The sequence below is a fragment of the Solanum tuberosum genome, unplaced genomic scaffold, assembly GCF_000226075.1.
Source record: "Solanum tuberosum cultivar DM 1-3 516 R44 unplaced genomic scaffold, SolTub_3.0 scf00017, whole genome shotgun sequence".
Lineage (NCBI taxonomy): Eukaryota > Viridiplantae > Streptophyta > Magnoliopsida > Solanales > Solanaceae > Solanum > Solanum tuberosum.
This window is the reverse complement of record NW_006238943.1, coordinates 203,191-226,607: the sequence shown is the minus strand read 5'-3', so window position 1 is coordinate 226,607 and position 23,417 is coordinate 203,191. Positions and strand designations below refer to the sequence as shown.

The 23,417-nt window shown below is 29.5% G+C and overlaps 2 protein-coding genes and 1 non-coding gene across 3 annotated transcripts; 1 reads left to right on the top strand and 2 right to left on the bottom strand.

The window, feature by feature from the left end:
• On the bottom strand, positions 1 to 6,724 carry LOC102602773 (MLO-like protein 6). Its single transcript, XM_006340085.2, has 15 exons — positions 6,401 to 6,724; positions 6,029 to 6,086; positions 5,598 to 5,839; positions 4,816 to 4,932; positions 4,638 to 4,698; positions 4,395 to 4,483; positions 4,169 to 4,243; positions 3,707 to 3,801; positions 3,516 to 3,565; positions 2,990 to 3,030; positions 2,263 to 2,436; positions 2,123 to 2,158; positions 1,382 to 1,449; positions 1,226 to 1,286; positions 1 to 561 (listed from the first exon to the last, which is right to left on the bottom strand). The coding sequence occupies exons 1-15, from the start codon at positions 6,521 to 6,523 to the stop codon at positions 88 to 90; spliced, it is 1,764 nt and encodes a 587-aa protein (XP_006340147.1). The 5' UTR covers positions 6,524 to 6,724; the 3' UTR covers positions 1 to 87.
• Positions 6,725 to 11,534: 4,810 nt separating this feature from the next.
• Positions 11,535 to 13,879, top strand: LOC102602435 (uncharacterized). The gene is made up of 4 exons (XM_006340084.2): positions 11,535 to 11,644; positions 11,727 to 11,811; positions 12,430 to 12,892; positions 13,560 to 13,879. Exons 1-4 carry the CDS (start codon positions 11,605 to 11,607, stop codon positions 13,848 to 13,850), a joined length of 879 nt encoding a protein of 292 aa, XP_006340146.2. The 5' UTR covers positions 11,535 to 11,604; the 3' UTR covers positions 13,851 to 13,879.
• Positions 13,880 to 14,556: 677 nt separating this feature from the next.
• On the bottom strand, positions 14,557 to 14,628 carry TRNAP-AGG (transfer RNA proline (anticodon AGG)). Its single transcript has one exon. It is a non-coding gene; the product is annotated as a tRNA-Pro (tRNA).
• Positions 14,629 to 23,417: the final 8,789 nt, after the last annotated feature.

Here is a 23,417-nt window from a genome sequence, read left to right as displayed (position 1 = left end):
AGTGTAATTCTCCAATAAAGAGATGTCAATTAGCGCCCTTTCAACGAAAGTGACTTTGCCACTCATTACATGAATTGTAACATTTAATTATACACTAGTCGTTATTTTATCAAATGAAAAATCCCTTGGACGAGCAATATTGATCTCGTGTTGGTCACGAGCCTCAATTTCTGACAAACTAGGCTCGTGACCTTCAGAGTCATGACGTATTACGTCATGACTAATTTGAACTTGATGCATGTAGGATGGTGAGGGCGAGCCATCTCCATTACCACCCTGATAGAATCGAGTTGGAGATGGCGAGCCCTCAATATCCCAATGGTCTACATTATAACTCGATCTTCGTGGACTCACGTCCATGTCACTCGTCCTGATACCGCGTAGGAGATGGACAGGTGACATGCCGTGAGAGGGCGTTGCTGGCCTACTTGACATTGGAGTTGTTGGATTTGAATGTTGCTTGTTGATCTCTTTGATGTGTTTTTTGGCACTATGGTGCCATTTCCTCAATGCTGTTGCTACTCTTTCATTGAAGATTGTTGGTTTCATTGTTGATCCCATCTGTTTAAAATTGTGCAACATTTTGAAGTATAAGAATTTTTACACTATCGCAACACTTAAAGTGTTTACATTATTTTCATAATAAGTGAAATTGATAATACATGAAAGGTAAGATAGATAGTATATAATAACATACTATTATATTGACGGTACGTATAAGTTAAATCCTTTCAGTATGAAGGTGGAAAACAAGATTTTCTAGTGAAGGATAGAAATTTTAGTGCCCGTTTGTTGACCATGGATAGTTTTCACTTTTTTTGGAAAAAAATGTTTGGACATAGAATTGTTTTAATTTTTCGAAACTCGAAAAAACTCCATTTTTCACAATTTTTCATTCCAAATCATTCGCAAACATTCAAAAAAACAACTTCAATTTGTATTCATGTCCAAACACAATTTCAATTTCTAATTTCTTAACATCATTTTTAACTTGAAAATAAAACATTCTATTTTTTTTTCAAAATTCACATTAATTCTTATGTCCAAATGTCCACGTAATATCTAGGTGATTTTAATAATTTTTATCATAATATTATTGTTTCTATGACTTGAAACATAAAAATGTGAGATTAATAATCTTAAAAATAAAACGAGTGGCATATCAAAAAGTAACCTAATTGGATAAAAAAAAAATTACGTTGACGATGTATATAACTTAATTTACCTGTGTTACAAGAGCATATAATGGAAGAGTGACATAGCTGCAAAGAATCTGAATAAGAACCCTACACCAAAAATTAAATCAACATTTTAATATGCAAGTAATTTGGATCAAATTAATAAAAGTTTAACAAGAAATTAGAAGATAATTAATACTAACCCCATTGTCATTCTAATTACGATATCCTCAGTATGGTCGTGGAAACAAGATTTCAGCCCAAATTCATACTGTTTTTTTTAAATTACAAGAGAAACCAAACAAAATTAGAATTAATTATGAGATACAATTCACAAATAATCACTTTTCCGTCCTTATAATTGACAAATGGTCGTTGTCATGAAATTTCAAAATATTGCTATATGTTATGTATAAAATGTAAAAACAACCTCTTACAAAAATACGTGATAATGCATTTATAATAGACCCCGCACATTGCGGAAGCTTAGTATAATGACTGCAGTGGCAGAGCCAGAAATTTCAATAAGGGGGTTCAAAATCTTAAGAAATAGACACACGAAATAGCCGAAGGGGGTTCGACATCTACTATATATACCTAAAAAATGATTTTAGCCATGTATAAATAATATAATTTTCCACCAAAAGGGATTCAGATGAACCCTAACTATAAGGTGGCTCCGCCACTGACCGACCGGACTGCCCTTTTTCGGAAGCAGGTTCTCTACCTTGTAAAGATAAGGTTTGCATATATTCTCTTCTTCTCAGACCTCACTTATAAAATTATACTAAATTCGTTATATCGTTATTGTTGTAACGAATAGAATCCAAGGTATTTTCATGAATGAATTAAATTCGAAACTCCATGACAATGACTATTTAATCGATTATCGAAAGTTAAAATGTCTAGTCCACGCTATTACTACTAGAGTTAATTGAGCTTACCCAAGTCCAAGCAAAGAAAGCCAATTGAAAAGCATTCTGCAATAAATCACAAAAAAATATAAAATTAATAAGGTAAAAAAAATTAAATTATTTAAAATTAAAAAAAATGACTTTTCTTAAAAATAAATATTAAAAAATACCTGAAAAAGAACAAAATTAATTAAAAAAAGTAGTAAACGAGGACGATTGAACCAAAATAAATCATCCCCAGGCTGAACCACAGGGACCCCTTTCACTACTTCTCCCCTTTCTTGAATTCTTAATCCCATTTTTGTTATAATCACTTGTAGTTTAGTCCCTACTAATAATATCACCTGCATCGATGACGGAGTCAGAATTTTCATGAGTATTAAAAGGATAGAAACATAGACTAATTCGGAATTTAAAAATTATGATGAGTTTTACAATTAACAATCTCAAGTTAATATATAATATTGTATAATACTCCTTCTGTCTCAATTTATGTGATATTTTATAAATTTTGAGATTCAAACAAGTCTATTTTTGACTGTAAATTTTTCGTATATCTTTTAAATACTTTGAATTGTCAATTATTGTGACTTATAATACTCTTTACGTAGTTTACAAATATATAAAATTTTATTTCAAAAAAAATTGAAAATTTCATGCGTAAATTTTTCAGTCAAACTTAAACTATTTTACTCTAAAAAAACGAAAAATTCAATATTAATTAAGATAGGGAATAATAATAATTGAGTCACAATCAAATATTTATATTTAGTAAATAAATTTCTTAATACATATAATTCACTATGGAAAGATAGATATATAAAATGTGGAAAATAGAAATAAATGAAACAAAAAATCAAATGCAAAATGTGTACAAAATGATTTAGAATTACTTACGAGTAACGGAATAAACGGTAGCCACAGATAAGAATACCAGCCTGTCCACAAATGACAATGAAATTATTTAATCAACTTAATTTTGATTAAAATTCGATTAAATTTGGATGGGAGTTGAAAAGTTTAGATCGAAAGGTAAAGGCATTTAGATTCACATGGGAAAGTCAAATTGAAAAGCAAAGCCCTCCGTAATAAAATTGATTAATTTCACACTCAAAACTCAAACTCGAAACATCTGATTAAAATTTTTTTAAAATTCTTACTTGAAGTATGCATTTTATTAAAAAATGTTTACTAGAAGTATGCATTTTATGTCCACTTGTTTACAAATAATCCTACATTTCTTGAAGTATAAATCGCTTTTATCATTTGAATATCTATGTATACTAAATTAAACTTAATTGTCACTTCATATTTGAGTGTGACGCACTTCTAAAATAGTCAAAATATAATATAATACTGACATAAAAATATCAAAAGCGTATATTTTATATTTTAATTAATTGAAAGTCAAATCCGCATTTACCATGAGTATTGAAGAGTAGGAATAATACAGCAAGGAACCAAATTGGGGGGCTGCAAAAAATACAACAAAAAAAGAAGATTAATTTCAGCTATATATGGATTAAACATAATATTTGTGCAAAAAATGGATTGAAGTATATTTAATTAATTAAATTAGAAATTTTAATTATAAATTTAAAAGTTAAAAAATACCTGATGCTAACAACTACTTTGAAGTCTTCTTCTAATGACCTCTTAATATATTTTTGGAAATCAAAACTTATGTGGCTCTGAGGTGCCAAATGTGCCTGTAAAAAAAAACCAAAATTATAAAATTAGAACAAATATATATATATATATATATATAAAAGCTAATTTGAATAAAAAATACTCTGATCTAAAGGTAATGAATTTAGACTTTTATATATATATTTATGGCTTGCGTCAAAAACATTATGTTTAGTTGAATTCATTGAGCCTGTACACCATGCATCTCTGCTTTACAAAATACACGACTTTTTTAAAAAAATTATATATTGAAAGAAATTCATAAATTGTCATTTTCCATTTTCGTAGATTTATTTTTATCGTTTATATTTAGATGGAAATAAATTAATATATTATGTACTTAATTATCATTAAATTTTCAATATTAATTATTGATTATGTATTTACCGTGATAAAACCATGTCGTAGGGTCAAGTAATCAACTTTTGGAACAGATCTTACAAATTGCCTGAAGAAACAAACCTGCAAATTAAATTACAATTAAATAAATAAATAAAATATAATATAATATATTATTTTAAATTTTGTCATTGAACATGCATCAAAGTCAAATAAATAGGTTTTTAACTCAAAATTTTATTTTTATATTAAATTTGAGATCAAGGAGACGTACAATCCAAAGAAGAACTGAATTTTTAGTCCAAAAGCTCAAATGTCTTCTTCCAAATGATGTGTCTCTAGCAAATCGAAATCTCTCTGGATCTGTTAAATTATCAAACATGTTAATATATTATTTTTGACATCGAAAAATTGACTCGTTATAACGAAATTTTCAACAAAAAAATCGTTGAATATATTCTAACGAGCCAATTTTCAATAAACTTCCATCAAAAATAAATATTAGGATGATTTTTACCATGAGAAAATTGGTACTCAGCTGTTCTTGTTTCTTTTTCCCATGTCTTCCAACGACTCATCTGAAATTAATAAAATACAACCAAATTAAAAAAAAATTAAATTTGAAAAATTCTATAGTATTTTCTATTTTTTTTAAAGGAAAAATAAGTAAATAAATATTTATTTGATATAAATACCTTAGCTCTTCCCAGTGCCAATGTGGTAACACAATAGAATACGTGAAAAATAGCCAGCACAAAAATGAAAATATGTAATTGATGAATACCATCAGCAGACACAAATGCCACTCTTCCCTGCAAATTACAAATTCAAAAAAAAAAAAAACAATTTACACCTCATTTTGATTAGATGATCGTAAATAGTTGATAAATTTAAATATAGAAATATATTTTTAAGCGTTGAAATTAACTTTATAAACAAATTGTTAAGTATGTTTTTGAACAATTGGCATGTTTGGTAAGAAAAAATCTTTGATAAATTTAAAAGTATCAATGTATCATAATGTTAAAATGGTATTTTTTTTAAAAAAAAAAAAGAAGAGACAAATACGGAAGAAGTGAAAGTTAGGATTTTTGTTTAGGTAAAAATATTTCAAAAAAAATAAGGATAAAATAATAAAATAAAATTGGTCAAACTTAAAGTACTTATATTACTATGCAAGCTAAAATTAATTAAGTTAGGGGTAATAACTAAGTGTTGACTTTTGACATATTTCGATTTATAAGCACTAGCATTGACTAATAATTAAAGGCAGTGTTTTTTTTATTAATTTTAAGTCGATCAAATTAGCTTATAAGTATTTTTTAACTTACGATATGATATGTTATTTATTTACTTACAAAATATATATATACTTCATCATTCAAGATTATATATAACACTTTTTTTGTTTCATTTCAACTGTCATTTTAGTTTTACTCGTGTTCATTAAGAAAAATAATAAATACGAGTAACATGCCTTGTCTGCACATTTGTCAGTTCCGGCAGCTGCCAAAACTCGCCGGACTCCGCCATCATCAGCTGTAAGAAGTCGCCGGCGATGACCTTCTAAGTCACCGGAAATGTATTTGTTCATTTCAGCTTCTTTTTGTTTACTACATGGATGCCACGTACTTGCAATCTTTTCAGATACACAAATATTTGAAATTGGATCTTGCCCTACTGTTAATAGTAAGGATATAAATCCCAACAACATTAACTCTATAAAAAAAATCAAAACAAAAATATTAGTAAAAAAATAAAAATATGTTCGTTAAAAAATTAACGAGCATATATGTTGTTGATCAGATCAATTCTTCAAAAGTTATGTAATTATGAAGAATCAGATAATAACAGAACAAAAATGACAATATATTTGAAAGATTCGAACAATATGAATTTAAAGTGTACCTGCTTTTATCTTCTCAAGTGCTTCATATAATGCTCTTTTGTGTTTAGACTTCAACCACTATACATGCAGGGCAAAAAAAAATTAATGATAAAATTATATTTGTGAATTTATTGAAATATATCTAAGTTATATGTACACAATTTGTATAAATAATTATGGTTGTGGATGTTGAAATATCATTAGTGTAAGAAACCTTTATATAAATTACAGACATTTTCACTTGTTATAGCAAGTAAATTATATTAACTATAAGATTATAAATCTCATAATTTAATAATCTAACTTACCTGTAGATATCTTTTGAATAATCTAATAACACATATATGTATATAACTTAAACTCATCAAAATATTGCATGGTTAGTGGCCTACCTTGCCAATAAGATGGATGATGAACTCTATTACAATAGAAATGGCAACCAACACAAAACAAACTACGGCAACCGCCCACGTCGGCGTTTGCTCCAACGATCTTCCTCCTCCTCCTCCCGCCATCTCCCCGTCTCGCCTTTTCTTGAACTCTTAATTAGTTCAAAGGGTCGATCAGGTGATGATCAGAGCAGATGAAACTTTTTTCACTCTTAATTAACTAGAGATTTTGAATTTTTTTTTTTTATAAATGAATAGTTTATTTTATTGGTGAGTCTACGCTGACGTAAATCGAAATTAATGAAAAGGAGATATATAGAGTGTAGTAGCTAGAGAATGGTTAGGATAGTACACAAAGTGAAACCATGTATGATTTATATACAACTCCAATTATAGAATTGGGGACAAAAAGATAACTAAAAGAAAGAAAAAAAATTATAGAATTGAGGGAAAATGGATGACTTTGACTCTGTAGCCGCGTGAGAAAGAATTGAAAGGAGGAATGACTTTTTTTTCTTGATTTTCCATTGGGTATTTGAAATCTGACTCGATTAAATTCAAATTCGTGTATTATAAAGTTCATTGTGTCTAGCGCAGTCCATTTTGGGGGGGCAATGCTTCCAATAAGTTTTTTAAAAAGGTTTTATTTAGCGTTCGATATCCATATTATTTAAACCTAACTAAATTCAGAGATTTTACACATTATATGATTTATTTCTTGTAACAATGCTTTAATAGAATTTTTGTCATTTCTAAAGGATTCAAATCAAAATCTATAATTAAGAGCGAAAAAATCTCGAACGATCCTACCACAATCCAACCCATGATGGTGAGTGATGAAAGGAGGAATGACTCATCGACTTAAACCAATATGTTAGAGGAAATACTTAGTTTGACTTGATCAAACTACTATTTTCAGACTATATAATTTATATGCCTAAATATTCGTGTACTTTATATTTAACGATTAAGAAATATTAGTCCACGTTTTCGTTGGTATATATTATTCATATATTTAGATAGTCATGATATGATGTATGTATTATACATATTTCTTTGACTTTGGTGACGATTTTCTGTTTTACTTAAACTAGAAAAATATTACGCATCTGTCACCTTATTAATTGTTAAGAAAATATTTGTTTACATTTTCTTTAAGTCATGTAAAATGGTTCATTTCGGTCAAGTTAAGACATTGAGTCAGTCTGTTCTATCAAGATCTTAAGGCATAACAAATTTGTTATCAGAAATTCAGAAACGATTGGGATGTTGACTCATTATGGAGTAATTATCGGTTGATTCTATGTATTAAAATATTGTTGAATACTTTTTTTAAAAAAAAATTATTCTTTGGAATTGACTAAGAATGGAGGTGTACAACCATTTAATTTATTATTATAACAAATCATTAATTGTTCGGCTAGTAGAGTATATCCTTAATTGTATTATGTATAAAACGTTTATTTCAAGAGTATTTAAAATTGACAGATAACTAATGCAAGAAATTGGATGGATAATTTAGATTGCACTAATTAACCGTTGTTTAAATTATTATTTATTTTATTTTATTTTTAAAAAAACGTAGGTGTCCTTGAATGAACTTTATTTAAGGTAGTATGACGTCTTCATTTGATAACAAAGTTTTCGTTCTTTTAAGTTATTTCGAAATTATAATTTATAGATAATAATTTCAAAAATTAATTTACCTTATTTTTAATTGAGATAAAATAATATTAAATTTGAAATATAAAATTATTTTGAAATACGTTATATATTTAACTAAATAGTATATAAATTTAATTTCAAATTTAATTCAGAAATATTCATCTTATTCCACAAATCAAACGACTCGTGTGAACATGTCCAACAACTCGTCTTTTACTAGCTAAGATGTGGACATTAGGATAGATAATTATTAATTAATCATAACAAAAAGAAAGATTAAACTAATCCCTTAGACACTTTCAAATGATATGTGAAGTTGAATGATTCTCAAATCTCAAGTACTAATTAATTATGTACTCTCCTTCTGATTAAAATATGTTCATTTATTTGAGGAAAAAAAATTGTTTTTGGAATTTCTTAATTATATGTATTATTATCTCTTCTTTTTTTTTGGACAATAGATTCCAATATTATATTTTCTGGTCAAATGAACATATTAAGTGATAAACAGTCAAACAAAGCAGAGTAAAGATTCTTATAATTAAGTGAATGAAAAATGCAAAACGATGACTTTCAACTATAAGTTGACATAAGACTATAATTTCCTTTTCATTATTAAGTGATTTGTTCTAATTCATTAAAGTTTTGATGACAGAGTAATTTGATATATATTAAAATTAATGGAGCTATAATTCTAATTGCGGATTCTGCATACCATAGTTTTGGCCAAAACTTATATTTGTGTTTGTTTATTAAACTTCAAAATTGAATTGTGTAATTATGGATTGTAATGTGAATCCTAATTAATGAGTTTACAATTAATTGTGTGAATTGGACCTATTGTGGTTAAGGCCAATGAAATTAAAAGAGCAAATTGAGATTTATGGCTCGAATTAACATTTTACTCCATCTGTCTCATTATCTATCGTGTTTTTCTCTTACATGTCGTTTAAAAAAATATTGATTAAAAAGTATTTTGATTGTTTTATCTTTATGTATGTCTTAAAATATAATCTTTCTTCATTAAATATTGACTCTATTTATGTGTCACAACTGAGAGATTTGTAGTGTCTAAGAACAATTATTACTAAACGTAAAATGGAGAAAAGCGAACTTTTATAATAATAACTTTTTAAAATAAATATTTTTAATTAAAGATGATAAGTATTTTGAGACGGACATGATATTTTCTTTTTCTTTATAGAAAACTTAAGTGCACATAGAAAAGGAAAGTTTCTTTGCTAGATTCCAAACAAATGAGAACACAATTTGTTTAGAATATAAATTCTTCAAAGTGGCATCTCATCAATTTGTTCATTGGTCAATTTTTAAGTGCTTGTCCTTTTCTGCTATTTTAAGTCACTCTTTTGAAATAAGCACTATATACATCACAAATGGTTAGGAAACTTCTCTTCAAGTTGATTGTTTTACTTTTTCTTATATAAACAATTTTGCATGCAAATTGCAAGTCATCAATGCATGCTTAGTCAATAGTATTATTTATCTTCTCATCATATGATAAATTTAAGTTTTGAAATAAGTGTCATAAGTTAAAAAGCAGCTAAAGCAAGTAGGATAATCGGAAGATGCTCAAAGTCTTAAGTTTTGAAATAAGTGTCATTAGTTAAATTATATTAAATGATTATTTTCATTTATATAAAAGTCATTCAAATAATGTTAAATGGTTATTTCACTTATGGTATATTTTTAATTTAAATTTTGAAATTTCAACTTATACAAGTGAAATTTTAGGATAATGTTATGAATTTCCATTAAAAATAATCATGGAGTTCAATAAGATTAGAGTTTGAAATGATGCATATGAATCTCTAGGACTAAAGTTTGGGATAAGGGTCTGAAAAATACCTCAACTTTGGTCGGATTTGCTGTTGCGATACTAAATTTTTATAAGGACCTATTATCTCCCTAGACTATTTAGTAATGTATTTTTTACCCCTTGAACTATTTAATAGTGTATTTTAAAGGTATATATGTGTCCACGTGGACACATTACTATTTATAATTTTGCATTATTTTTTATGTCCATGTGGGCAAATATGTAAGTTCAAAATACGGTATTAAATAATCTAGGGAGGTAATAGGTCCTCATGAAAGTTTAGTATCGCAGCAACAAATCAGACCAAAGTTGAAGTATTTTTCAGACCTTTATCCCCTAAAGTTTTGACTAGTTTTTCCATGTTTTAACTAGGGAAATTTTGGTCAACATTTTATTTCCTCTTTTAAAAAAATAAAACTTTGAATAGTTTTGCTCTTTTGAAATATTATAAAGTTTGATTAGCGGTTCAAAAAGTGGATTTTTTCCTAAAGAAGTCCTCTTTCGACCCAATAACAGCCCAAAACAACCCTCTTGGGCAACGGTCCAACTGGCGGGTCATTTACACTTTTATTCCTATTTTGTACTGGTCTTTAAACTTTTAGGCATTACGAAAATTACGTAATTACACGACTTAAGATATAATCTCTAAAAATTCTTATTATTTGAATTAATTAAAAAAAATCCTTTTTTTTAATCTAAACATTCGGATACATCACTTCAACCCTATCAGATACATTATATCTTTGTTTATGTACAATGTATATGGTACAATAATATTGTTGATACATGAACTAAATTATTTCAAACCTAAATCAGTATGAATCTGGTTTATAGTTATGTATTTGATACGTAACTCATGTATCGTTTACTATGTATCGTGTGAAGGAGCAATGTATCCGCGAGGTTTGAAAATTTTGGAATTACTGTGATTTGAAAAACTTTCGGGATAGAATGTAATTAGCGCCCAAATTGTTGGGGTTTCTGTACTTTATATAAGAGGCGAAATGATGTATCTGAATGTAAAGAGAGAGAGAGAGAAGGAAAATGGGTTTTTTGTGATTAATTCAAATGGTAGGGATTTTTTGAGATTATGTTATCTTAAATCGTGTAATTACGTAATCTTTGTGGAGCAGAAGTTTATATTTTCGCCTCATAATATTTTATAAGTTATGTCACGCACCTTTAAAAAATTTGTTACTCGCTCTAAGGGTAAAAATTAAAGATCAACCCATTTAAAAACAAAAATTAAAAATCATCTCATTTGAAAGGCAAATCATAATTATTATATCTCAATTGACCGAGTTCAAAACACCAATAAAGTAAAAAAAATGACAGCTCCTAGAACACGTAAAGACAAAAACAAAAAAACGTGAGTGTCATCCCAAAAAGATGGATCCTGTAATTCGTGAATCCAGATTTAGTTCGAGTCCAATGTGAATACCAAGACATCAAGTAAAGAATCAAAAAGAATATTTAAAAAAGTTCCCAACTTGCCCCTTTAGCTTTATAACAAAATAAACTAATTAGGGGAGCGTACGATATAATCGCGCCTAACTGTGACTTTAAATTAAAAAACCTGTTCCCGCTTTTGATCATTATTTGAACTTCAAAAAAGAAGAAGTTATAATTCCAAATATATTAATATTAACAACAAATAAATTTTTGAAAGTTTAATTCAACTCATTTTTTTCTGACAATTATTATTATGTCTATAGATATGGATCTTCATCCTACACCATTTCCAGGTAAAATTATGTTTACGCATATTTAAATTATTATGTTATGTATATATAAATGTTTGTTTTGATATTAACACAAAAATTACAGGTAAATTTCAATCTGTGAAATCAAGATTCAACAAAAACATCTCAAAAGCACCAAAAATCCAATCCAAAGAACCATCCATTCCCAGGTAAACAAAAAAATAAATAAACTTTTTAGACCTTTTTCTTTGTTTATAGTTAGCATATGTTCAGGGGGCGGAGCCACATTGGTAGTTACGAGTTTGATAAACTCTGTAGTTTTGGTTCAAACTTTGTATTCGTGTTAAAAGTTTATTAAATCTGTACAAATAATGTATTCAGATGGTCAGAATTCATAAACTTAAAATTCTGGCTCTGTTTTGTATGTTTGTTTTGGACAAAACAGAGTTTTCGTAAAATTTGAAACACAAATCTTCCAACTTTTCATACCTTTTCTTGTGTATAGATTAGCCAGTAGCGGAGCCACGTAGAATGAAGGGTTGTGGATGAACAATGAACACCCTTCGTCAGGAAATTATATTGTGTAGGTAGAAAATCACACTGAACATAGGTTGTAAAAATTAGTTCTTTTTTTATGCATAGATATATTTCATGAGTCGAGAGTTTATCAGAAACAAACTCTTTATGGTATGCATAAGGGTAAGGTATGTGTACACCTCACTCGTGGAATTACACTGGCTATGTTATTATCCTTGGTATTAAATCTTGAACATTTTTTTGTGAAATTTCTGGTTACGCCACTGAGTCAGCATATATGTTTGTTTCAGGCAAAACAGAGTTTTTGGCACAGTTCGAAGCACGAATGTTCCAACAAAAACAGTTTCTGGAAAGCCATTGGCAAAATCTTCATCTGGGGTTCCTCAAAAACCACTCAAATCACCAAAAAAGACTCAATCTTTGACTGATTCTGCAGTAAATCCATTAACGGAAAGCGCCAAGAAAGAAGAAAACAGAGCAAAAACAAGAAAGAAAAGTGTCTGTTTTCGCGAAAACAGAGATGTTGTTGCTGCTGCTGAGCCAAAAACTCCGGTGAAATCGCCTGTTTTGGCGAAGCCTCGACTCTCTGGAAGCACAACTCCTTTTCACAGTGCTGAGAAATGCAGCAAATGCAGATTTGATAGATTGGAAACGTCGAGTTATTGGCTTTCTCAGATCAAATTGGCTGAAAATGTTGGAAAACACTCGGTTTCTGCTGCTTTTTTTCGACTGGCTTTTGATACCAAAGCTGAGGTTCAATTTTCCCCTCTTTTATTCTAAGAATTTATTACTATTGTTTCCTTTGCTTCAGTTATCGTATTATTTATTTATGTTGTTGTTCTTTTCTCCGCTATCCTTCTACTTTATATACTTCTAATGCATGTTTTGATATGTTTTACTTGAGTCGATGATCTATTGGAAACATGTAAACAACTTCTAGATCTTCACGAGGTAGGGGTAAGGTTGCATACACATTATCCTCACCAGACCGCACTTATGAAATTTTACTTGGATATGTTGTTATTGTTGTTGTTATAAGTGCTTCATGGGGCTTAATTATATCAATTAGTAAAAATAAATTTTGAAGTAGTTTGTGCATATTTTCGAGTACATGTTTGAAAGAACGTCTATCATTTTGAACATAGTTTAATTTCTATACACTGAAAAATATGAAAGTATTATATAGTAATACATAAGGTTTATGTATTATAAGTGTATAAATCTTCTAGACCATCATGTTAAGTTGACTAACACTCACTAAACAGCTCGTAGTTAACATGATTTTTTGAAAAACTATTGCTAAATAGGACTAATGACGAACTTATACTTTCTTCGTAGTGATAATAATAATGTCAAGAATATGAATTTTTTCGAGCATATATTATAATACTAACTTGATTTTGTTGTTTATTTCTCTTAGCCCTTTCGAAACATTCTGTTGGAATTGAAAAGGTATCTACGAAGACACAAGCATTTATCCGAGGGCAAAGAATGGGAAAAAGTTTGTTTTAGCTATGGTTTATTGAAGGATGAGAGCAATTCTGAGGACAAAATTGGAAATAGTAGCAAGAACAAAGAGATTGAATTGGAATGTACCATTGTTGAAAAAGAAAAAGAAGAAGAAGAATTGAAGTGGTTGAATTTGGAAGTTGATGAAGAATATGGTATTATTCAAGAAGGAAATGAACTTCCATTTTCATTATTGTGTTGAATATTATGTACTAAAGTTATACTAGTATTTGTGTTTACATATTATATATATATAGTATTGGTTTGTATTTTGTGTTTAGTTTTAGTGTGTACTGATTGGGGAATGTAACTAGTAGAATAGTAGTAATATGTTTTGGTTTGGTTTGATTTGTTCTAGTAAATATAGGATCGGACCTCTTTGTAACAATTATCTTTTATAACAATCATGTTTTCTGTGGAAATATTCTCTATAACAATATTTTATTGTCGCAGCCGTAACATATATTTGGTCAAACAATATTGTTATAGAGAAGTTTGACTGTGCATAGAAATTAAGGCATGTATTACTTTTGTTGTTCATTATGATGATTGATCTATCATACTTCGTATGTGTAGAACACTCTAAAGATTTCTACATGTAAGCTTCCACTTTTATTTGTGTTGAATTTTTTGTGCTTAAGTTATAGTAGGGAATGTAACTGCTAGCACTAATAAATATGTTTTGGTTGTGGATTATAATGTGAATTTATAATCTTGAAAATAAGATAATGTTAAGTGTTATAACTTAAACTCGGTATAAAGTACCCGAGGCTTTGGGGAATAGGTATTTACAAGGAAGACATCCATAATGTGAATTTACGATCTTGAAAATAAGACAACGTTTAAGTGTATAACTTAAACTTGATATGAAGTACCCGAGGCTTCGGGGAATGGGAAAAAAAAGGTTAGGGGCATTCCGAGAATTGAACTCGGGACCTCTCGCACCCTAAGCGAGAATCATACCACTAGACCAAATGCCCTTCTTGTAATATTTGGACGTAAAAGTTGTAAAAAAACGAATATAGTAAAAAAATAATGGGAACAAAAATATTTTCTTGGGCTAAGTTGAACCCAATTAATTTGGCAAAGTTTGGGCCAGCTACAATTACAAGGCATATATATACATGTGATATTTCTGATTAAATTTTTTTCCTCTTTAAAGTTTTTATGGCTAGCAGAGTTTAGAGGTTGATTCAGGATTTTAAATCGGTAAATGTAATAGTTATACTAGTGATTGTAGTATCCGCTAACTCTTTTTTTGATGGTAGATTCGAATTTAGTTCAAGTATAAGGTAGTTACTAGTAGGTACACTCGCATCCACAACAGCGCAGGCATAGACTCAAAATTTGATATGATATGTTTGAACTTTCAGATTTTTAGTACTGAATTCATTATAGATAATAAAAAGTTATGGATTCAAATTTAATATTCATTAAAATGGTAATAATTTTTTTGTATATAAGATCATCTACGTTAAAAATATCAAATTCTATTGAACTCGTAATTATAATGGTGGACCCGCCCCTACATGCATGCATCCCCCACCCCCCTAGGTTCTGAGGATACATTTATTGTCTCCAGCAGTATGTGAATGGCCATGGCAAGTCCAACTCATTGAGAAAATAAATTTGCAATAAACTCTGAAGTGAAACATCAAGAAAGGGATTGTGACTTGTGATAAGAGTATTAAAGTGCTCTCTCATTCTTGATTAAAAATTCTGAATTCGAGCTCTGATAAGTACAAAGTCGTTATTATAAGGGAGTGTTTTACTGCTAACATGGAACTTTTCAACGCATATCTAAATTTAATCAAGTCTCAATACGAATACCTAAAACCAAGCTAGAAAAAACATCAAGAAAGGCACACACTGCACATAACAATAATAACAAACATTTTTTTGGTTACCCATCCAATGTGCAGTATCTGCATTGGAGTCCGACTAATCCAGATTTGCTCTATTGCATGTCTCATTTGACATTTCTTATGAGGTGACACTCGGAACAAAATTTCTTTTCTATTCTCAGTACTCGAATTCGAAACCTCTGATCAAGGGTGGAGGAATCACAACCATCCTACCACGACCCACATCGATATAATAATAATAATAATAATAAGGGATAAGGGGTCTGAAAAATATCCCAACTTTGGTCGGATTTGTTGTTGCGATACTAAACTTTCATGAGGACCTATTACCTCCCTATACTATTTAATATTGTATTTTAAACATATATATTTGCCCACGTGGACATAAAAATAATGCAAAATTATAAATAGTAATGTGTCCACGTGGGCACATATATACCTTTAAAATACACTATTAAATAGTTCAGGGGTAAAAAATACGGTATTAAATAGTCTAGGGAGGTAATAGGTCCTTATGAAAGTTTAGCATCGCAACAGCAAATCCGACCAAAGTTGGGGTATTTTTCAGACCCTTATCCCTAATAATAATAATAATAATAATAATAAGGGATAAGGGTCTGAAAAATATCCCAACTTTGGTCGGATTTGTTGTTGCGATACTAAACTTTCATGAGGACCTATTACCTCCCTATACTATTTAATATTGTATTTTAAACATATATATTTGCCCACGTGGACATAAAAATAATGCAAAATTATAAATAGTAATGTGTCCACGTGGGCACATATATACCTTTAAAATACACTATTAAATAGTTCAGGGGTAAAAATACGGTATTAAATAGTCTAGGGAGGTAATAGGTCCTTATGAAAGTTTAGCATCGCAACAGCAAATCCGACCAAAGTTGGGGTATTTTTCAGACCCTTATCCCTAATAATAATAATAATAATAATAAGGGATAAGGGTCTGAAAAATATCCCAACTTTGGTCGGATTTGTTGTTGCGATACTAAACTTTCATGAGGACCTATTACCTCCCTATACTATTTAATATTGTATTTTAAACATATATATTTGCCCACGTGGACATAAAAATAATGCAAAATTATAAATAGTAATGTGTCCACGTGGGCACATATATACCTTTAAAATACACTATTAAATAGTTCAGGGGTAAAAATACGGTATTAAATAGTCTAGGGAGGTAATAGGTCCTTATGAAAGTTTAGCATCGCAACAGCAAATCCGACCAAAGTTGGGGTATTTTTCAGACCCTTATCCCTAATAATAATAATAATAATAATAATAATATCAAACATTGAATTGACAATCTGTAAAACTGTTATTAAACAGTAAAATGTATGAAACAATAAAAGACTTGCGGATTAAATGTTGACATGAAACATTATAACCCATGCAAATTGGACAGTGGCCCCAACTGGCCCATATTTACTGTTAAAGGTAAGGCCCACTGACCAATTAGGCCCAAATATGAAAAAATGGAATCAACTTCCCAAGACATGTTGGCCCATATTGATGTTGTGGTAACCACATAAACAAAAATTAATTAATTTAATTATTTTATAAACATTGGAGAAAACAAATATATATTTTTGTGTTGGGGGAAATATTGGCTTTTTTAGTTTTCACCAATTGGGGAAAAGGGTCACCTTGTTTCATGTCTCATAAGTTGTTTTTCATTGGGATGTTAACATTTTTTTGTTAGGTGGCTTAGAGAAATTTCACTTGTCTAGTCGTAATCGTTAATGGTTGTATATTCAATGTATAACAAATGTATATTACTCGCTAAATTTTGCAACAATAAGAGCACTAAAAAGAAATTGGTTATTGTCAATCTTGGCCTCTTGTTTTTTTTTTCCCCTCAACCAAATAGGCAATAACTAACATACATTACACTAAAAATCTTAATTGATGCTTTCATCCTAAGAAATTGTAGGGGAACCAAATTAAAAAGAGATTAATTAAGACATTGACATGGTGATTAAAACACTTGGATTGCTCACCTCAATTATTTACAAAAATAAAGAAATGGCATGAATGGATCACCACACAATGTCCAATCAATCACTTTGAGGTAGATGTTATAACAACTCTCCTTTTTTTGAACATCATACAGTTGCCAAAATGTTTGTTTTTTAGGCCCCATTTTTTTACAATTTGTTTGTTCTTGTTCTTTTTTCCCTATCATAGTATAATAAATTATTTGATTAGTGAGGCATAGTGTGTGACTTGTTTAGGAGCAGAAATCAAACATCATTAATCTTTGTGTAGGTCTTGGAGGTGCATGAATTAGGGACAAAAAGGCCCTCTCACCATAGAGATATTGATAGGGCAAAAAAAAATGTCTTTCTTGTTTGTTTTCATCATGGGGCACCATGTTTTGTATCTTTTTTATTAGGGATCTTAACATTTTTAATCAGTCAGACTAAAAATTATTCTACGGGATAATCATAATAGTTTGTAGTTGTTGTGTATACCCAGTATATATAAAATGTATAACAGATATATTATTTGATACGCGTTGATGTGACTAATCTTTCGTGTGGTATAAGACTCACTAAATGGGTAAAATGCTTTCCATTAACATTTTTTTCATTCTTAGGACTCAAACATGTGGATTTTTTTAGGATCGACTCCTCCACTCTTAACTAGGTTTCGAGTTCGAGATCTTCGAAATGAAAAAACATTTGTTGTGAGTGAACACCTTTAGAGATAAACCATGCAAAACAACAACAACAACAACAACATATTCAATTCAATTTACAAGTAAGGTTCGGAGAGTGTATCGGCTCAAGTGCAACATGGGCCTTGCTATGCACAATTTTGCTTTTATTTAACTAGATTTCGGGTTCAAAAACTTATAAATGAAAAAAAAAACAACTATTGTGAGTGAACGCCTCTGGAGATAGACCATGCAACTCAACAACATAGCCTTCGCAATTTAACAACCGGAGTTCAGAGAGTATATCAACTCAAGTGCAACAAGGGCCTTGCTATTCGCGATTTAAATTTCAGTCCGACTCTAATACAAATATCGAACCACGGTTAAAAAGCAAAAAAAAAAAAAAACATTGAAGAAACATAAAATTGAAATTGAAAAAAGAAAAAAGAAAAAAAGAAACAAGGTCTAGGTGGGTGGTGTCCACAAGCACATGCCCAAGTCAAGGGCTTGGGGGGGAAAGACAAGGACAGATGAGAAATCTGGAATTTTGTACGTTAAACACGGGCGATAAAGTTAGTACTACTAATCATGAATAGTTAATTTTTGAACAGTATCATTATTTAAATTCGGACGATCAAATTCAGGATGTTTTCAAATACTTCTCTCTATATAGCCTATAAGATAAGTGAAATTTAAAATTTACGTGTTCAGAATTTTAATCCATTTGAGTACTTATTGGTTCTACGCTAGTAATTTCTAGTATGTATTTTTATCGATTTTAAAGAAAAATATATAATTTAGATAAAAATTACTATTGCGCAATAGCTAACCCAGACACTATGATCAATAAAATAATAATAATAATCGAACCTTAGGAGTGGAGCTATTGTGCTTCTATTATATTGTTACAGGTTCAGTCAAACTCAATATTTTTTTTTTGAATCCTATTTTATACTTAAAAAGTCTATCATGTATAAATTTAGAACTCAATAATTTTAACAGGTTTAACAGGATAGAATCTTGACTTTATAAATTTTAAATCGTAACTCTATCTATATCGGCCTCATAGATGAATTTGTACATCCTCTGTCTATAGGTACTATATATATGTGGAGCCAAACTTAAAATCCATGACCACAAAGAAGAAAAATCTACTAACAATCTATAGTTCCTACCAAAAAATCAAAAAATAGTATTAATAATACATATATTATTTTTTCTAATACATTCTACGATACGACTGATCCTAATTTTTATCCATGGAATACAAGGACTAATAAGAGGAAAGACAAAGGCTGTACAAAAGCAACATGGTCAAGTCATTTTCCCACGTTACATGCGGGCGATAAATTAGCAATGGCATTATAAGTTACAACAATATAATATTCCCCCGTTTTAATTTGACACAGAATTTAAGAAAGTAAGGAAGAGTTTTGAATTTTGTGGTTTTAAACATATCACGTGAAAAATTGAAATAAAAGAGTCAGTGAAAGAGGAAAGAGACATTATTTTCTAAACAAATTTTTAAAAAATAGAACAAACAAATTGAAACATATATTAAGTAATAACATGCATGGTGAGATTTCATAAGTGGAATTTAGAAAGACGTGGGTGTGTATTTAGATCTTATTCCCACCTTGTGTAAAATGAATAGATTGTTTCCGACAAAAACCCCGATTCAAAGAAAGTGTTTTCAAAATTAGTCATGACATAACATTCACAATATTTCATCTGATGTTCAATATCCATTTTTAGGTCCAATTAATTAATATTCTCGTTGAAAAATTCTACATTAGGAAGAAAACACTCCTTATACATCATATTATTTTTATTTTATTATTTTTACATGCATATTTTATAAAAAATTCTTAAAGAGTGTCATATCGATCCTTTAAGGAATGGGTGGTTTTTTAATATGACATAAACATTTTATAACACTTGAGCCAACTTTTGTGATTGAATCCACATACTAAAAGGTTTCGAGTTCAGTTTCACTAAAATGAAAAAATCAACATTGGGAGCATCATCGTCTTTACATATGAATTTTGCATTAACTAATGCTCGAATTCAGGCTCCAATATTATTATCGAACACCGAATTAATCAAAAGTATATACTCTAGTAACTCTCTGGACAGTTTCCTGTTTTAAACACTACTGGTCGTACTCTTGTTTCTTTTGTGGTCCATGCAAACAGTAAATTATATAAGTATATTGTTTTTTCCTAGATGCATGTACATATTAGTAACTTTTATATTTTTGTAAACTTTTAAATTCAAAATGATTTGGATTTTTTTTTGTGACACTCTCTCGTAGAAATAACATGTTTAATTTATGATCACAAAAATTCAAAATTTATTTTTAATATGATATACAAAATGGCTAATCAACCAAAAATTCACATAAGATTCGAACACTAAGGATATTTTTACCCCATTTTTCATTTTTTTTTAGTCAATGAAATTCAATAATTTACGTATAACTAAAATATTATTCATACGTACTCTATTTGTGAAGTATAATTATAATTAATTAGGCAAAAGGGACTCAAGTGAACACAAGAGTAATTAGAGTTCTGAATTTATAGATTTGAAATCTTAAAAATTTAACTTACTTATTTTGGAATAAACTATTTATGTGTATTAAATAAATTTATACATGCCTATATATTAGCCCTTACAAGTGAACCCCCTCGACTCTTCCTAGTTTACGTCACTAGCAAATTATATACACTACAAGAAAACTGTGAATTAAATGAGGATTTTCTTGGTAAGTTTCCTGCGAATTTTCATACTAATCCCCAGGAAAATCCACATGTAATTTACACTTTTTTCGTAGTGATATATCTTTATAAGATTTAAAAGTCTTATGTTATTATTGATTTTTGTTTTTCTTAAGTTGGGGTCTATCAAAAACTGTATTTTTAACTCTCAGTCTCTCACACACACAAAAAAAGTAAGGCTTATGTAAATTCTACATATCTTTCCCAAATATGTCTCACATCACACTGTGTATATTATTATTATCGATTCATTTTAAATAAAGACATATATAATGGAAGGGCGGGGGAGGGGGGGGGGAGTCTTTTTATATTCTTTTCTTTTGATATATTGTGTTTCATCCACTTTATATATATTTATTTATTTTCATTTGGAAAAGTAAAATATGACTGTATATATGTATACAATGAAGAGAGATATGAGGGGGGAAAGTGTCAAGTTTATGAGTGGTAGTTATCAAACAGTAATATGGTGAGACAGTTTGCCAGCGTGAAGTTCGAGGGTTCCATCTATCTCTTTTTGTTCGTGTGTTTTCGCTTTTTATATTAGAGTCCAATTAAATTTGGACATGTCAGTTTATTCTTACATGTTCAAACCTGAGACTCTGCTGGTTAAGGGTATAGGAATCCATCAAAGAAGAATCTAAAATTTCTAGAACATGCGTGAAAAATATTCATCACTAGTCCTCCGTATAGTTAATAACTCGACATCCAATTAAGTACATCGTTTAGTCTATTAATATCATAATGTATACATAAAATACTTAATTTTACAAACAAACAAAAAAACTACAAATTCGCACGCCTCATTTTTTAACGTATAAATTTGTTACTAATCTCAACCATACCAACACAACTCGATTGATCCATTCATTTCTCCATCTCTCACTATCAGTCTATCACACTGAGACACAAGCCCACTGTCTTTACATGTTGACAAAGACATTACCAACAGCTTCACTTTATTAAAGTTGATCCATTATATGCATAGACAAAGTCTTGGTGTGACATTTCATGTTTGTATGTATCCTATGTTAACAGTAGTGAGTTACTCTATATTTTTTTTAAGTATAATAAATCAAGAAAATTAATACTAGTGTGACTTAATGATTAATGAATTGAACTAAAAAAGAGAAACATTAGGGGTGGATATAGTGTTTATTGTACGAGTTTAGCAGAATCAGTAATTTTAACCTAATTAGGTCAGTATATGTGTAGAAATTTTTAATATATATATATATATATATATACATGTAATAAGTTGCGAACCTAGTAACACATAAATGGATTAGAAATTATGGTGGCAAACGAGGGGTCGTCAGAAGTCATAAACTTCAAAATTAATTGTTAGGCATATATAGAGTTAAGTCGATGCTTAGTCCCTTGTTATCATCATTGGTTTTTTTCTCCGAAAAAAGAAAAAGTTCACGACCTATAGACCTTTTATCTCTACACAATATTGTTCGATCGGGCTTTTGGCCATTGTGAATTATTTCTCATAGCTACCTCTCGTAGGAGTTCGGGTCGTGTGCCTCAGTCCTACTGTGGCTAATCATTCTCTCAGATCAATTCGTAGTCATCACTTTGTTAAGTTATTGCCTCACCGACTAGCTAATCAGATGAGAACTCCTTTGACGAATTCCTCCTTTTGTTTCTCAATTTTGGGGTATTAACAGTCATTTCCAACGATTGTTCTTATCATGCAGTTTTTGGATTTGCCTCTTATTTAGAATACGTTCAATTAGAGATAAAAAAAAATATTCCGTAATTTTTATCTATCTATCTAAGTCAATCAATCGATTATTCAATATATGTGCTGATAAAAGATATCAAATATTTTTTTAAAAATTTGAAAGAAAACAAAGAAGACAAGATGAAACATGAGAAAAGACAACCAAACCAACAAACCTTATCACCATGCAAGTGTACTAGATCTATACAATTTTTTTGTTACCAATTATATTAGTTAATTATCATAAGCCTTAATTCTCATGAGAAAATAATAAGACATTTGTATAGTAGTATATTTTATCCATGAAGATTAATCTTAAACAAAGATGTATTATTATACAATATTATTTATATTTACAACCAAAAATATAATCATATATATATATATATAGGATTTATATATAAAAAAAGAAGGATGTTGAAAGTTGTAGACAAATATAGGATTTATGTTGTCACAAGACAAACTAACATTATAGCTCTAAAAATGCCCATCTTTGTCTGGTCGGAAGGCACTCAATTTTTGAAATGTGACTTGTTTTAACCAAAAATAAAATAAATTCCTATTGCCTAGAAAGAGACCTCAAGAATATTGCTAGAGAAAAAATATATATATTATCATTTTAGTAAAAACGACATATTTTTAAGGGTAATCCTATGTCTTTTTTTTTTAAAATGTGGTGGGGGGTGGGGGGGGGGGGGGTTTTTGTTTTTTA